The sequence below is a fragment of the Sander lucioperca genome, chromosome 20, assembly GCF_008315115.2.
Source record: "Sander lucioperca isolate FBNREF2018 chromosome 20, SLUC_FBN_1.2, whole genome shotgun sequence".
Classification (NCBI taxonomy): Eukaryota; Metazoa; Chordata; class Actinopteri; order Perciformes; family Percidae; genus Sander; species Sander lucioperca.
The window spans coordinates 22,974,832-22,989,831 of NC_050192.1; the positions used below are offsets into that span (position 1 = coordinate 22,974,832).

The following is a 15,000-nucleotide window of genomic DNA, read 5'->3' on the forward strand; positions in this document are numbered from 1 at the left end:
CTCCGTCCAGAGACACGGGATCTGGTGGTCCAGTTTATATACTGTCTATGGTGTGGCACAGCCAGCCATAGTGATCCTACGGCCTGACCACGTCAGTTGTAGCAGCGGAAAAACTCCCGTTTTCAGCTCCGCTGCGACTCTCTGTTGACATTTTTTGAATAACTTTAGCTCCGGTATGGCGAACTGGCTAAAATATGTGCGGGAAGGCATGTTGTACTGCTTATCCAGTGTATTTATGGAAGCTGCGAGCCCAGGCTCGGTCTGGGAAGTATTGAAATATATGAATGTAGTGTTGATGTGTTCCAGGTGAAGTGTGATCAGTACTGGCCTCCAGACAGAGAGCCCCTGTACTACGGAGACCTGGTCATCCAGATGCTGTCTGAGTCCGTCCTGCCCGAGTGGACCATCAGAGAGTTCAAGATCACCTCGGTACCTGCTCTCTGTCTCTGACTGCACGTCCACGTTTTCTCCTGCTCGCTAATCTCGAGTTTTTATTAATATAAAATCAATAATATTTTGACAGGAGAGCAGCAGCAGTTACCCTCGAGTGCTGCGTCACTTCCACTACACCGTGTGGCCCGATCACGGCGTCCCAGAGAGCACGCAGTCCCTGATCCAGTTTGTCAGGACGGTCCGGGACTACGTGGACCGATCGCCCAGCACCGGAGCCACCGTGGTACACTGCAGGTAGGACTGTGTCTGTGTGTGCTTGTTTTACTATATTCGTGGGGTCCAAAAACCGGGGAATACAGTATTTTGTGAGGTCTGCACAGCCTTGTGGGGCCCAAAATGCTGGACCCCACAAGTTTAAAGGTCTGTTTGAGGGTTAAGACTTGGTTTTAGGATTAGGGTTAGAATTAGGTTATGGTTAGGGTGAGGGTAAGGGTTAAGGTTAGGGTATGCATTATGTCAATGACGGATCCCCACAAAGATAGTGAAACAAACCTGTGTGTGTCCTCTGTACTATTGAGATTACCTGGGTCCAACAAAAAAATCTCATTGAGGAAGTCACAGGTTTTTAAATGATGTATTTGCAAAAATGTTCAGGCCTCTTCAATGTGAGTATGTGCTGCTTTACAGTTGTGTGTGTGTGTGTGTGTGTGTATGTGTGCGTGCATGTGTGTGGCGTGTGTGTATGTGTGTCTGTGTGTTAGTGCTGGTGTTGGCCGTACAGGGACGTTCATCGCCTTGGATCGGGTTCTGCAGCAGATGGACTCTAAAGGAACCATCGACCTGTACGGATGTGTGTTCGACCTGCGCCTGCACCGCCAACACATGGTCCAAACTGAGGTACAACAGCATGTCAATAAACTATACATGTCTGACCCTTAGTGAAGTTGATGTTACGAGTTTGGGAAAAAGTGGACCCAAATGCAGAGCGAAGCAGGCAGGCAGGAGATAGTTTGAGCTTGATTATTTAATGATAACAAAAAACGGCACTACATGGACTGGAAAAGAACACTGAAAAACTCTGAGGGAAAACTCACAAAGACAGGGCAACGGACACACACGGACACAAAATGATCACAGGAACACAGAGGTTAAATACATGAGGTAATGAACAAATAAGGGACAGGTGATACAGCAGGGGAAACACATCAGGGCGGGGCAGGACAATCAGACAAGGCGGGAAAACAGAAAGTAAAACTAGACCAGACAAGACAGAAAACAGGACTATCAAAATAAAACAGGAAACCGAAATACACAAAACAGGATACATCAACACAACAGGGAACAGAAATATACAGAATAAATATACAAACACAGGGAACATACAGAAATGAAAATACAGGCAACAGAAAAGTCCCAAACCATAACAGTTGAGTTTGACACCCCTGCTGTAGTATGTCAACAAAAAGTCTTCTTTTTTTTTAACAATACTATGAATTTGTCTTTTTCGACATAAGAAATATACAAACTGATTTCCGTGTGTGTGTGTGTGTGTGTGTGTGTGTGTGTGTGTGTGTGTGTGTGTGTGTGTGTGTGTGTGTGTGTTGCAGTGCCAGTATTCCTTCCTGCACCAGTGTGTGCGGGACGTCCTGAGAGCCAGGAAACATCGCAGTGAACAGGAGAATCCTCTCTACCCCATCTACGAAAACTTCAACCCCGAATACTGCCGCGGTGAGACTCACAACCTAAAAACTTCTCCGTAATAATCACAACTACGTGTTAAACTATTTACTATAAATAAGTTACCATAGACTGAATGAAATGAATATTAACAGATTAAATTGAAAGATGTTTAGTAGATATCTTGTTGATAATACAGTTCTTTAAAAACCATCCATCTGCCTGCCTATAACATGTCTATGTCTTGTCCTATAACAGGTCTATGTCTTGTCCTATAACAGGTCTATGTCTTGTCCTATAACATGTCTATGTCTTGTCCTATAACATGTCTATGTCTTGTCCTATAACATGTCTATGTCTTGTCCTATAACATGTCTATGTCTTGTCCTATAACATGTCTATGTCTTGTCCTATAACATGTCTATGTCTTGTCCTATAACAGGTCTATGTCTTGTCCTATAACAGGTCTATGTCTTGTCCTATAACAGGTCTATGTCTTGTCCTATAACAGGTCTATGTCTTGTCCTATAACAGGTCTATGTCTTGTCCTATAACAGGTCTATGTCTTGTCCTATAACATGTCTATGTCTTGTCCTATAACATGTCTATGTCTTGTCCTATAACAGGTCTATGTCTTGTCCTATAACAGGTCTATGTCTTGTTCTATAACAGGTCTATGTCTTGTTCTATAACAGGTCTATGTCTTGTTCTATAACATGTCTATGTCTTGTTCTATAACATGTCTATGTCTTGTCCTATAACATGTCTATGTCTTGTTCTATAACATGTCTATGTCTTGTTCTATAACATGTCTATGTCTTGTCCTATAACATGTCTATGTCTTGTCCTATAACATGTCTATGTCTTGTCCTATAACATGTCTATGTCTTGTTCTATAACAGGTCTATGTCTTGTCCTATAACATATCTATGTCTTGTCCTATAACAGGTCTATGTCTTGTCTTATAACATATCTTCATGCCTAATTATTGTGTATTGGTCCCTCCTCAGATTTCATCCTCACCGGACGCTGATCAGATAACATCCTTCTGATCAAGAGACAAGAAACTCTGCTATGTTAGCTCATCCTAACTTTATTAAAACTATCTGAGTTATTAAAGAACGTTGGCTACACAGCACCGGGAAAATACAGCAATATATCTAAAGACACAAACACACGTGATATCAGATATTACTGTTTAACTCAGGGGGGTCAAACTCAACTCCACTAAGGGCCAGGCATGTTTAGGTTATTAACATGCTTTTATTTAAGAGAAAAAGTCTAACATGTTGACTGTATTATTGCATGTCTCATATAGCTTTCTCACTTACAGTTTAGGCCTCATAAAGCCCCAAAAAAGTTCCATAGACATCAGAAAAAAGGTGCCAAAAACGTCAGAAAAACTGACAAAAGAAATCGGAAAAAGTGCCAAAAACATCAGAAAAATTAGCAAAGACATTGAAAAAGGCGTCAAAAGCGTAAAAAAAAGCGCATAAAGGATCGAAAAGGTGCCGCAAAAAAAACATTGGGGAAAAAAGCGCCAAAAAAAATCTGAAAAGTAGCAAAAATGTTGAAAAAAGCGCCAAAAAAGGCGACAAAATTGTCTAAAATAACCCGCCAAAAATGGCAGAAAAATTAGCAAAAACGTCGAAAAATGCAAAAACTAAAAGGTGAGAAAACGTAACAAAAAAATCTGAAAAAGTGACAAAAAAATCGGAAAAGTAGCAAAAATGTTGAAAAAAGCGCCAAAAAAGGCGACAAAATTGTCTAAAAAAACCCACCAAAAATGGCAGAAAAATTGGAAAAAGGAGCAAAAACATTTAAAAAGCATCAGAAGCTTGAAAAAAACCTCCTCAAGCATTGAAAAGGCACCGAAAATGTCGAAAAATGCAAAAAAAAAAACATTGGGGAGAAAAAAGGGACAAACACTTCGGAAAAAGCGACAATAACTAGACGGGCCAAAATTTATTGCGAACCTAAATTGAAAAATTGGGCCGGATTTGGCCGTCGGGCCTTGAGTTTGACACACGTGGGTAAACACAAACAATAAGTCACGTTTACCGTGTATCTCTGCTTTGACACCAAGTTCTTAACAAGTTCTGTATATGGAAGTTTAATGCCAACAAAACTACCGAAGATAGGGCGCCTGGTTAGCTCACCTGGTAGAGAGTGCGCCCATATATAGAGGTTTACGCCTCGACGTAGCAGCTGCGGGTTCGATTCTGACCTGCGGCCCTTTGCTGCATGTCATTCCCTCCCCCCTCTCCCCTTTCATGTTTTCATCTGTCCTATACAAATAAAGGCCTAAAATGCCAAAAACAAATCTTAAAAAAAACTACAGAAGATAAACTGAAGCTTTAAAGGAACACGCCGACTTATTGGGAATTTGTCTTATTTACCGTAACCCCCAGAGTTAGATAAGTCCATACATACCCTTCTCATCTCCGTGCGTGCTGTAACGCTGTCTGACGGCTCCAGCGGCATCAGGCCAGCACAGATCATGCAGGTGAATGGTTCCAGTAATCCTACTGCTCCCAATAAGTGACGAAATAACGGCAACATGTTCCTATTTACATGATGTGATTTGTAGAGTCACAGCGTGTACAAAAAACAACGTAACATGAGACACAGCCATCTTCTAACCGTCAACAAACCGGGAACTATATTCTCAGGCGGAAGAATATAGTACTTGGGCGGAATGATTAGCTTTGCAGCAAACCTGTCTGAGAATATAGTTCCCGGTTTGTTTACGGTTATAGGATTACTGGAACCATTCACCTGCATGTACTGTGATGGGCTGCTGCCTCTGGAACCGTTAGACCGCCTTACAGAAAGCACGGAGATGAGAAGGGTATGTATGGACTTGTCTAACTCTTGGGGTTACGGTGAATAAGCTAAATTCCCAATAAGTCGGCGTGTTCCTTTAACCAATCTGTGACTCCACTTTTTAGAGTAAACGGAGAAAATCTGTCAATTAAAAAGGAACTTTACGTGTTTGCTGTGATTACAGGGAAGCTTTTTATTATTATAAGCTACACTCTTTGTTCTATTTGTGACCTTCTGGCAACTTTTCAAAATCAAGTGTCATAACAAAATGTTTTTAAGGTTGGAGATGAATTCTATTAAATAGTGTGGTCACTGATTACCTTCAGTGTTGAAGAGAAACACTGGTTGATCTCAGTTCATTGGTGGTTATTAAAAAACATGTTCAACTCTGATGTTAGCGGATCGCAGGGAAGGAAAGAGCCATCTAATTTTGTTTCTATCATACCTATGTTCTCACTCACTGCTCCATATAAGCTGTTTATTTAAGTTACACATATTGCTGAATGTAAATATTGATGTAATACTCTTTTATAAGATGATGAATATATGCTGTATGTCAACATTTTATATGCTTTATATGTGTAATATTGAGATATTTACTTTTATGTAAATCATAAAATCAAACACTTGTCAAGTAGCTGCAAAATATTTTAATCAGACTGTAATTTACTGTGATATTTAATCATTTCTTTCTATAAAAAAAAAAAAAAACACTTTAAAACATACAGTCACATTATTTCATAAGGAAAAGAAAAGTCTGAATACAAGGAATTCCCTGTTTTCATTTTTTTTTTTTTTTAAATGCAATAAATGTATAAATGACGAGTTCAGTTGTGCACTTAATTTATGGGATATAAATATTTACAGGGGTGTCAAACTCAGCTCCACTAAGGGCCAGACATGTTTAGGTCATTAACATGCTTTTATTTAAGAGAAAAAGTGAAGAAACATGTTGACTGTATTATTGCATGTCTCATATAGCTTTCTCACTTACAGTTTGGGCCTCATAAAGCCCCAAAAAAGTTCCTTAGATATCAGAAAAAAGCGCTAAAAAAGGCGACAAAATTGTCTAAAAAAAAGCGCCAAAAACGTCAGAATAATTTGTAAAAACATTGAAAAATGCAAAAAATAACATTGGGAAAAAAGTGCCAAAAACGTCAGAAAAAGTGACAAAAACATCGGAAAATGCGCCAAAAACGTTTGAAAAAGTAGCAAAAACATTGATAAAAGCCTCAAAAGCGTTAAAAAAAAGCGCCAACAGCAGTGAAAAGGCGCCAAAAACATTGAAAATAGCAAAACAAATCATTGGGAACAAAGGAACAAAAACTTCGGAAAAAGTGAAAATTTATTGCGAACCTAAATTGAAATGCGGACCGGATCAAACTCCGCAAGGGACCGGATTTGGCCCTCGGGCCTTGAGTTTGACACACGTGTTAGAATATTTGAGAAATTGAGTTGCTGTTCCAACAATATTTAATATTATGAGTATTATTATTATTTGGTGAACCCTGTTCTCTTTCTGTTTGACTCGACTGCTGGATGATTTTCAGGGTTTTTAAATGTTTTCTGCTCTTCTGAAAGTGTTTTATGGATTTTATTCTGAAAACATTTTGATCAATGTCACCAATAGGAATACAGGGCAAATATTATTATTATATATATTATATATATATATATATTATTTTGTACTTAAAGATGAACTACATTACATGTTTTGATTGCACATTGACATAACACCAGTTAGATTATTTTATATATGCATATATTGTGATATATAATCATATCTGAAACCTATTTTATAAATATTATATCACCCAGCCCAAAGAGAATGTAAATGAGTTTTTATAACTTGCTGTCAGGTCACTGTAAACTGGATTATTAAGTGCTAATAAAATATAATTACTAAACAATGGTTGTACGTGTTTGGTTTTCTTTGAGCGAATTTTTTTTTCATTTACACAATTGTTTAAAATCAGTGACACACTAAACACTCAAACTTATTGTTCAAATTCTACTTGGATTTAGTGATTGTCATTATATTATTAAAAATGCTCTTGTATAATGTGCCATTAAAGTGTCCAAAGAGTCATAGTTTATGTCGAAAACAGTAATGTATGTTGAAAAAAGTAAAAAGTATAATATGCGTGAAAAAAAAGTCCTAGTATAGTATGTCGGAAAAAGAGAAAAAAGTCATAATATAGTATGTCGTGAGAAAGGTTTTTTTGCACGCCTCTTCTGTCGGGCAGGTGCGTAGGATATGATCAAAAGTAGCAGATCAAAAGCTTAGAGAAGAGTCCTGCACACTGACATTACGCAAGCAATAATTTATTTAGAAAAATACGTTTCGGTCCCAGACCTTCATCAGGTAAATTATGACTAAAAAATAGTCATAGTATAGTATGCCGAAAAAAAGTACAAAATAGTCACAGTATTGTACATCGAAAATAGTAAAAAAAAGGTCGTAGTATAGTATGTCGGAAAAATGTCATAGTATAGATTGTCAAAAAAAGTAAAAAAAAGTCCTACTTTAGTATGTCGAAAAAGTAAAAAATAGTCATAGTATAGTATGTTGAACAAAATCATCAGAATCAGAAAGGAATTTATTGCTACAGTAGTTACCCTACGTAGAATTTGTTGGTACATACATACTCAAACAATTAAATATTAATAAGAAATGACAATATATACAAAAACAGAAAACAGTATATACAAAACAGCTGTTTAAGTAGTTTAAGGACTGCATGCAATGGGAATTACAGTGTAGTGACTAAGGATAGATAGATATATGGATTAAATATATATCTATCTATTAAATATATATAGATAAATATAAGAAAGTGATTAGGCCCCAGTGAGACAACAACTCGCGACCCCTGGTTTACAAGACCAGTGCTCTAACCCCTGAGCTATGGAGCCCATGTAAAGTGTCTGGGGGGAGAGAGGGAGGGTCTGTTGGACGCCTCCTGCCAGAGGGGAACGATTCAAACATATAGTTTCCAGGGTGAGAGGGATCGGCTAGAATCTTTCCTGCCCGCCTCAGTGTCCTGGAGGCGTACAGATCCAGGAGAGACGGGAGATAAGGAGATAGCAGCAAATCAACTTCTCAGCAAAGGGGATGATACTCTGCAGTCTGCTCTTGTCTTCAGCAGTGGCAGCAGCGTACCACTAGTATGATGACGAAAAGTAAAAAAAACCCTCATAGTATAGTATGTCAAAAAAAGTCAGAATATTGTATATCGAAAAAAGTAAAAAAAAAAAAAAATCATGTATGTCTGAAAAATGTCATAGTATAGATTGTTGAAAAAAGTAAAAAAAATTCATAGTATAGTATGTCAAAAAAAATCATAGTATAGTACATAGAAAATAGTCAAAAAACGGTCGTAGTATAGTATGGCTGAAAAAAGTCATAGTATAGTATGTTGAACAAAATCATCAGAATCAGAATTAGAAAGGAGGTTATTGCCACAGGAGTTATCCTACGTGGAATGTGTTGGTGCATACATACTCAAACATTTAAACATTAATAAGAAATTACAATATATACAAAAACAGTCTGCTCCTGTTTTCAGCAGTGGCAGCAGCGTACCAGAAAGTATGATGACGAAAAGTAAAAAAAAGTCATAGAATAGAAAGTCGAAAAAATGTCATAGTATAGTATGTCAAAAAAAGTAAAAAATAGTAATAGTACAGACTGTTGAAAAAAACGTCATAGTTTTTGTATGTCTACAAAAGTAAAAAATACTCATAGTATAGTAGGTCGAAAAATGTCATAGTATAATATGTTAAACAAAATCATCAGAATCAGAATGGAGTTTACTGCCACAGGAGTTACCCTACGTGGAATTTGTTGGTACATACATACTCAAACAATTAAACATTAATACGAAATTACAATATATATAAAAACAGAAACCAATATATATACACGAAATAGCTATTTAAGTAGTTCAAGCACAGCATGCAATGGTAAGTACACAGTGTAACGACTACTGGCAGATACATAGACAGACAGATATATAGATACTTTATTGATCCCCAAGGGGTAATACTCAGGAAAGTATTAGGCCCCAGTGAGATTTGAACTCACGACCCCTGGTTTACAAGACCAGTGCTCTAACCCCTGAGCTATGGAGCCCACATAAGGTGACTGAGGGAGGGTCTGATTGACGCCTCCTGCCAGAGGTGAACGATTCAAACATATAGTTTCCAGGGTGAGAGGGATCGGCTAGAATCTTTCCTGCCCGCCTCAGTGTCCTGGAGACGTACAAATCCAGGAGAGACGGCAGACAGCAGCAAATCAACTTCTCAGCAAAGGGGATGATACTCTGCAGTCTGCTCTTGTCTTCAGCACTGGCAGCAGAGTACCATAAATTATGATGACGAAAAGTAAAAAAAAAGTCATAGTATAGTATGTCTGAAAAATGTCATAGTATAGATGGTCGAAAAAAGTAAAAAAAAGTCATAGTATAGTATGTCAAAAAAAAGTTTGTAGTATAGTATGTCGGAAAAATGTCATAGTATAGATTGTCAAAAAAGTTAAAAAAAAGTCCTACTTTAGTATGTCGAAAAAAGTAAAAAATAGTCATATAGTATGTTGAACAAAATCATCAGAATCAGAATTAGAAAGGAGTTCATTGCCACAGAAGTTACTTTCTACAGGAAAGACGGCAGACAGCAGCAAATCAACTTCTCAGCAAAGGGGATGATACTCTGCAGTCTGCTCTTGTCTTCAGCAGTGACAGCAGCGTACCACTAGTATGATGACGAAAAGTAAAAAAAAAAGTCATAGTATAGTACAACACAATACATAGACAGATACTTTATTGATCCCCATGGATCAATACTCAAGAAAGTATTAGGCCCCAGTGAGATTTGAACTCACGACCCCTGGTTTACAAGACCAGTGCTCTAACCCCTGAGCTATGGAGCCCATGTAACATACCTGACGGCGGGTCTGATTGACGCCTCCTGCCAGAGGGTAACGATTCAAATATATTGTTTCCAGGGTGAGAGGGATCGGCTAGAATCTTTCCTGCCCGCCTCAGTGTCCTGGAGGCGTACAGATCCAGGAGAGACGGCAGATAACAGCAAATCAACTTCTCAGCAAAGGGGATGATACTCTTCAGTCTGCTGTTGTCTTCAGCAGTGGCAGCAGAGTACCATAAATTATGATGACGAAAAGTAAAAAAAAAAGTCATAGTATAGTATGTCTGAAAAATGTCATAGTATAGATGGTCGAAAAAAGTAAAAAAAATGTCGTAGTATAGTATGTCGGAAAAATGTCATAGTATAGATTGTCAAAAAAAGTAAAAAAAAGTCCTACTTTAGTATGTCGAAAAAAGTAAAAAATATTCATAGTATAGTGTGTTAAAAAAAGTTTAAAAAAAAAAAGTCATAGTATAGTATGTCAAAAATAGTCAAAAAAAAGGTTGTAATATAGAATGTTGGAAAAATGTCATAGTATAGATTGTCAAAAAAAGTCCTACTTTAGTATGTCGAAAAAAGTTAAAAATAGTCATAGTATAGCATGTTGAACAAAATCATCAGAATCAGAATTAGAAAGGAGTTCATTGCCACAGAAGTTACTGTCTACAGGAGAGACGGCAGATAGCAGCAAATCAACTTCTCAGCAAAGGGGATGATACTCTGCAGTCTGCTCTTGTCTTCAGCAGTGGCAGCAGCGTACCACTAGTATGATGACGAAAAGTTTAAAAAAAAGTCATAGTATAGTATGTCAAAAAAACTCATAGTATAGTACATCGAAAATAGTCAAAAAAGGTCGTAGTATAGTATGTCTGAAAAATGTCATAGTATAGATTTTCAAAAAAGTAAAAATAAAGTCCTACTTTAGTATATCTAACAAAGCAAAAAAAAATGTCATAGTATAGATTGTTGAAAAAAGTAAAAAAAATTCATAGTATAGTATGTCAAGAAAAGTCATAGTATAGTACATAGAAAATAGTCAAAAAAAGGTTGTAGTATAGTATGTCTGAAAAATGTCATAGTATACATTGTCAAAAAAAGTTAAAAAAAAAGTCCTTCTTTAGTATTTCGAAAAACGTAAAAAATATTCATAGTATAGTATGTCAAAAAAAGTTTAAAAAAAAAAAGGTCATAGTATAGTATGTCGAAAACAGTTTAAAAAAAAGTCATAATATAGTATGTCAAAAATAGTCAAAAAACAGGTTGTAATATAGTATGTCGGAAAAATGTCATAGTATAGATTGTCAAAAAAAGTAAAAAAAAGTCCTACTTTAGTATGTCGAAAAAAGTTAAAAATAGTCATAGTATAGTATGTTGAACAAAATCATCAGAATCAGAATTAGAAAGGAGTTCATTGCCACAGAAGTTACTGTCTACAGGAGAGACGGCAGATAGCAGCAAATCAACTTCTCAGCAAAGGGGATGATACTCTGCAGTCTGCTCTTGTCTTCAGCAGTGGCAGCAGCGTACCACTAGTATGATGATGAAAAGTAAAAAAAAAAGTCATAGTATAGTATGTCAAAAAAAGTCAGAATATAGTATATCGAAAGAAAAGTTTAAAAAAAAGTCATAGTATAGTATGTCGAAAATAGTCAAAAAACAGGTTGTAATATAGTATGTCGGACAAATGTCATAGTATAGATTGTCAAAAAAACTCATAGTATAGTACATCGAAAATAGTCAAAAAAAGGTCGTAGTATAGTATGTCTGAAAAATGTCATAGTATAGATTGTCAAAAAAGTAAAAAAAAGTCCTACTTTAGTACGTCTAAAAAAGCAAAAAAAAAGTCATAGTATAGTATGTCAAAAAAAGTAAAAAATAGTAATAGTACAGACTGTTGAAAAAACGTCATAGTTTTTGTATGTCTACAAAAGTAAAAAATACTCATAGTATAGTAGGTAGAAAAATGTCAAAGCATAATATGTTAAACAAAATCATCAGAATCAGAATCAGAAAGGAGTTTACTGCCACAGGAGTTACCCTACGTGGAATTTGTTGGTACATACATACTCAAACAATTAAACATTAATACGAAATTACAATATATATAAAAACAGAAACCAATATATATATATATATATATATATATATGTATACAAAATAGCTGTTTAAGTAGTTTAAGCACTGCATGCAATGGGTAGGTGATGGTAAGTACACAGTGTAGCGACTAGTAGCAGATACATAGACAGAGAGATATATAGATACTTTATTGATCCCCAAGGTTTAATATTTAAGAAAGTATTTGGCCCCAGTGAGATTTGAACTCACGACCCCTGGTTTACAAGACCAGTGCTCCTGAGCTATGGAGCCCACGTGAAGTGACTGAGGGAGGGTCTGATTGACGCCTCCTGAAAAATGTCATAGTATAGATGGTCAAAAAAAGTAAAAGAAAGTCCTACTTTAGTATGTCGAAAAAAGTAAAAAATTGTCATATAGTATGTTGAACAAAATCATCAGAATCAGAATTAGAAAGGAGTTCATTGCCACAGAAGTTACTGTCTACAGGAGGGACGGCAGATTACAGCAAATCAACTTCTCAGCAAAGGGGATGATACTCTGCAGTCTGCTCTTGTCTTCAGCAGTGGCAGCAGCGTACCACTAGTATGATGACGAAAAGTAAAAAAAAAAGTCATAGTATAGTATGTCAAAAAAAGTCAGAATATAGTATATCGAAAGAAAAGTTTAAAAAAGTCATAGTATAGTATGTCGAAAAAAGTAAAAAATAAAAGTCATAGTATAGTATGTCAAAAATAGTAAAAAAAAAAAAGGTTGTAATATAGTATGTCTGAAAAATGTCATAGTATAGTATGTCTGAAAAATGTCATAGTATAGATTGTTGAAAAAAGTAAAAAATAGTCCTACTTTAGTACGTCTAAAAAAGCAAAAAAAAGTCATAGTATAGTATGTTGAACAAAATCATCAGATCAGAATTAGAAAGGAGTTTATTGCCACAGGAGTTATCCTACGTGGAATTTGTTGGTGCATACATACTCAAACAATTAAACATTAATAAGAAATTACAATATATACAAAAACAGTCTGCTCTTGTCTTCAGCAGTGGCAGCAGCGTACCAGAAAGTATGATGACGAAAAGTAAAAAAAAGTCATAGAATAGAAAGTCGAAAAAACGTCATAGTATAGTATGTCAAAAAAAGTAAAAAATAGTAATAGTACAGACTGTTGAAAAAACGTCATAGTTTTTGTATGTCTACAAAAGTAAAAAATACTCATAGTATAGTAGGTAGAAAAATGTCAAAGCATAATATGTTAAACAAAATCATCAGAATCAGAATCAGAAAGGAGTTTACTGCCACAGGAGTTACCCTACGTGGAATTTGTTGGTACATACATACTCAAACAATTAAACATTAATACGAAATTACAATATATATAAAAACAGAAATCAATATATATATATATATATATACATATACAAAATAGCTGTTTAAGTAGTTTAAGCACTGCATGCAATGGGTAGGTGATGGTAAGTACACAGTATAGCGACTAGTAGCAGATACATAGACAGACACTTTATTGATCCCCAAGGTTTGATACTCAAGAAAGTATTAGGCCCCAGTGAGATTTGAACTCACGACCCCTGGTTTACAAGACCAGTGCTCTAACCCCTGAGCTATGGAGCCCACGTGAGGTGACTGAGGGAGGGTCTGATTGACGCCTCCTGCCAGAGGGGAACGATTCAAACATATTGTTTCCAGGGTGAGAGGGATCGGCTAGAATCTTTCCTGCCCGCCTCAGTGTCCTGGAGGCGTACAGATCCAGGAGAGACGGCAGACAGCAGCAAATCAACTTCTCAGCAAAGGGGATGATACTCTGCAGTCTGCTCTTGTCTTCAGCACTGGCAGCAGAGTACCATAAATTATGTTGACGAAAAGTTAAAAAAAAAGTCATAGTATAGTATGTCTGAAAAATGTCATAGTATAGTACATCGAAAATAGTCAAAAAAAAGGTCGTAGTATAGTATGTCGGAAAAATGTCATAGTATAGATTGTCAAAAAAAGTAAAAAAAAGTCCTACTTTAGTATGTCGAAAAAAGTAAAAAATTGTCATATAGTATGTTGAACAAAATCATCAGAATCAGAATTAGAAAGGAGTTCATTGCCACAGAAGTTACTGTCTACAGGAGAGACGGCAGATAGCAGCAAATCAACTTCTCAGCAAAGGGGATGATACTCTGCAGTCTGCTCTTGTCTTCAGCAGTGGCAGCAGCGTACCACTAGTATGATGACGAAAAGTAAAAAAAAAAGTCATAGTATAGTATGTCAAAAAAAGTCAGAATATAGTATATCGAAAGAAAAGTTTAAAAAAGTCATAGTATAGTATGTCGAAAAAAGTAAAAAAAAAAAAAGTCATAGCATAGTATGTCAAAAATAGTCAAAAAAAAGGTTGTAATATAGTATGTCTGAAAAATGTCATAGTATAGTATGTCTGAAAAATGTCATAGTATACATTGTTGAAAAAAGTAAAAAAAATTCATAGTATAGTATGTAAAAAAAAAAGTCACAGTATAGTACATCGAAAATAGTAAAAAAAAAGGTCGTAGTATAGTATGTCGGAAAAATGTCATAGTATAGATTGTCAAAAAAGTAAAAAAAAGACCTACTTTAGTACGTCTAAAAAAGCAAAAAAAAAGTCATAGTATAGTATGTTGAACAAAATCATCAGAATCAGAATTAGAAAGGAGTTTATTGCCACAGGAGTTATCCTACGTGGAATTTGTTGGTGCATACATACTCAAACAATTAAACATTAATAAGAAATTACAATATATACAAAAACAGTCTGCTCTTGTTTTCAGCAGTGGCAGCAGCGTACCAGAAAGTATGATGACGAAAAGTAAAAAAAAGTCATAGAATAGAAAGTCGAAAAAACGTCATAGTATAGTATGTCAAAAAAAGTAAAAAATAGTAATAGTACAGACTGTTAAAAAAACGTCATAGTTTTTGTATGTCTACAAAAGTAAAAAATACTCATAGTATAGTAGGTCGAAAAATGTCATAGTATAATATGTTAAACAAAATCATCAGAATCAGAATCTGAAAGGAGTTTACTGCCACAGGAGTTACCCTACGTGGAATTTGTTGGTACATACATACTCAAACA

The 15,000-nt window shown here is 35.8% G+C and overlaps 1 protein-coding gene and 3 non-coding genes across 6 annotated transcripts in view; 1 reads left to right on the forward strand and 3 right to left on the reverse strand.

Annotated features, from left to right (window-relative positions):
• Positions 1-3,189, forward strand: part of LOC116051995 (protein tyrosine phosphatase receptor type b) — a 65,713-nt gene extending 62,524 nt beyond the window's left edge. For all 3 annotated transcript variants that reach the window (XM_031302478.2, XM_031302479.2, XM_031302480.2), the window contains 5 exons: positions 307-429; positions 524-687; positions 1,155-1,290; positions 2,001-2,121; positions 3,081-3,189. In XM_031302478.2, coding sequence (XP_031158338.2) covers positions 307-429; positions 524-687; positions 1,155-1,290; positions 2,001-2,121; positions 3,081-3,103 — 567 coding nt within the window. In that variant the 3' untranslated portion in view covers positions 3,104-3,189. The remainder of the gene's footprint in view (positions 1-306; positions 430-523; positions 688-1,154; positions 1,291-2,000; positions 2,122-3,080) is intronic.
• A 5,769-nt stretch (positions 3,190-8,958) lies between these two features.
• trnat-ugu lies at positions 8,959-9,031 on the reverse strand. The gene has a single exon. It is a non-coding gene; the product is annotated as a tRNA-Thr (tRNA).
• A 722-nt stretch (positions 9,032-9,753) lies between these two features.
• On the reverse strand, positions 9,754-9,826 carry trnat-ugu. Its single transcript has one exon. It is a non-coding gene; the product is annotated as a tRNA-Thr (tRNA).
• A 3,621-nt stretch (positions 9,827-13,447) lies between these two features.
• trnat-ugu lies at positions 13,448-13,520 on the reverse strand. Its single transcript has one exon. It is a non-coding gene; the product is annotated as a tRNA-Thr (tRNA).
• Between the last annotated feature and the right edge of the window lie 1,480 nt (positions 13,521-15,000).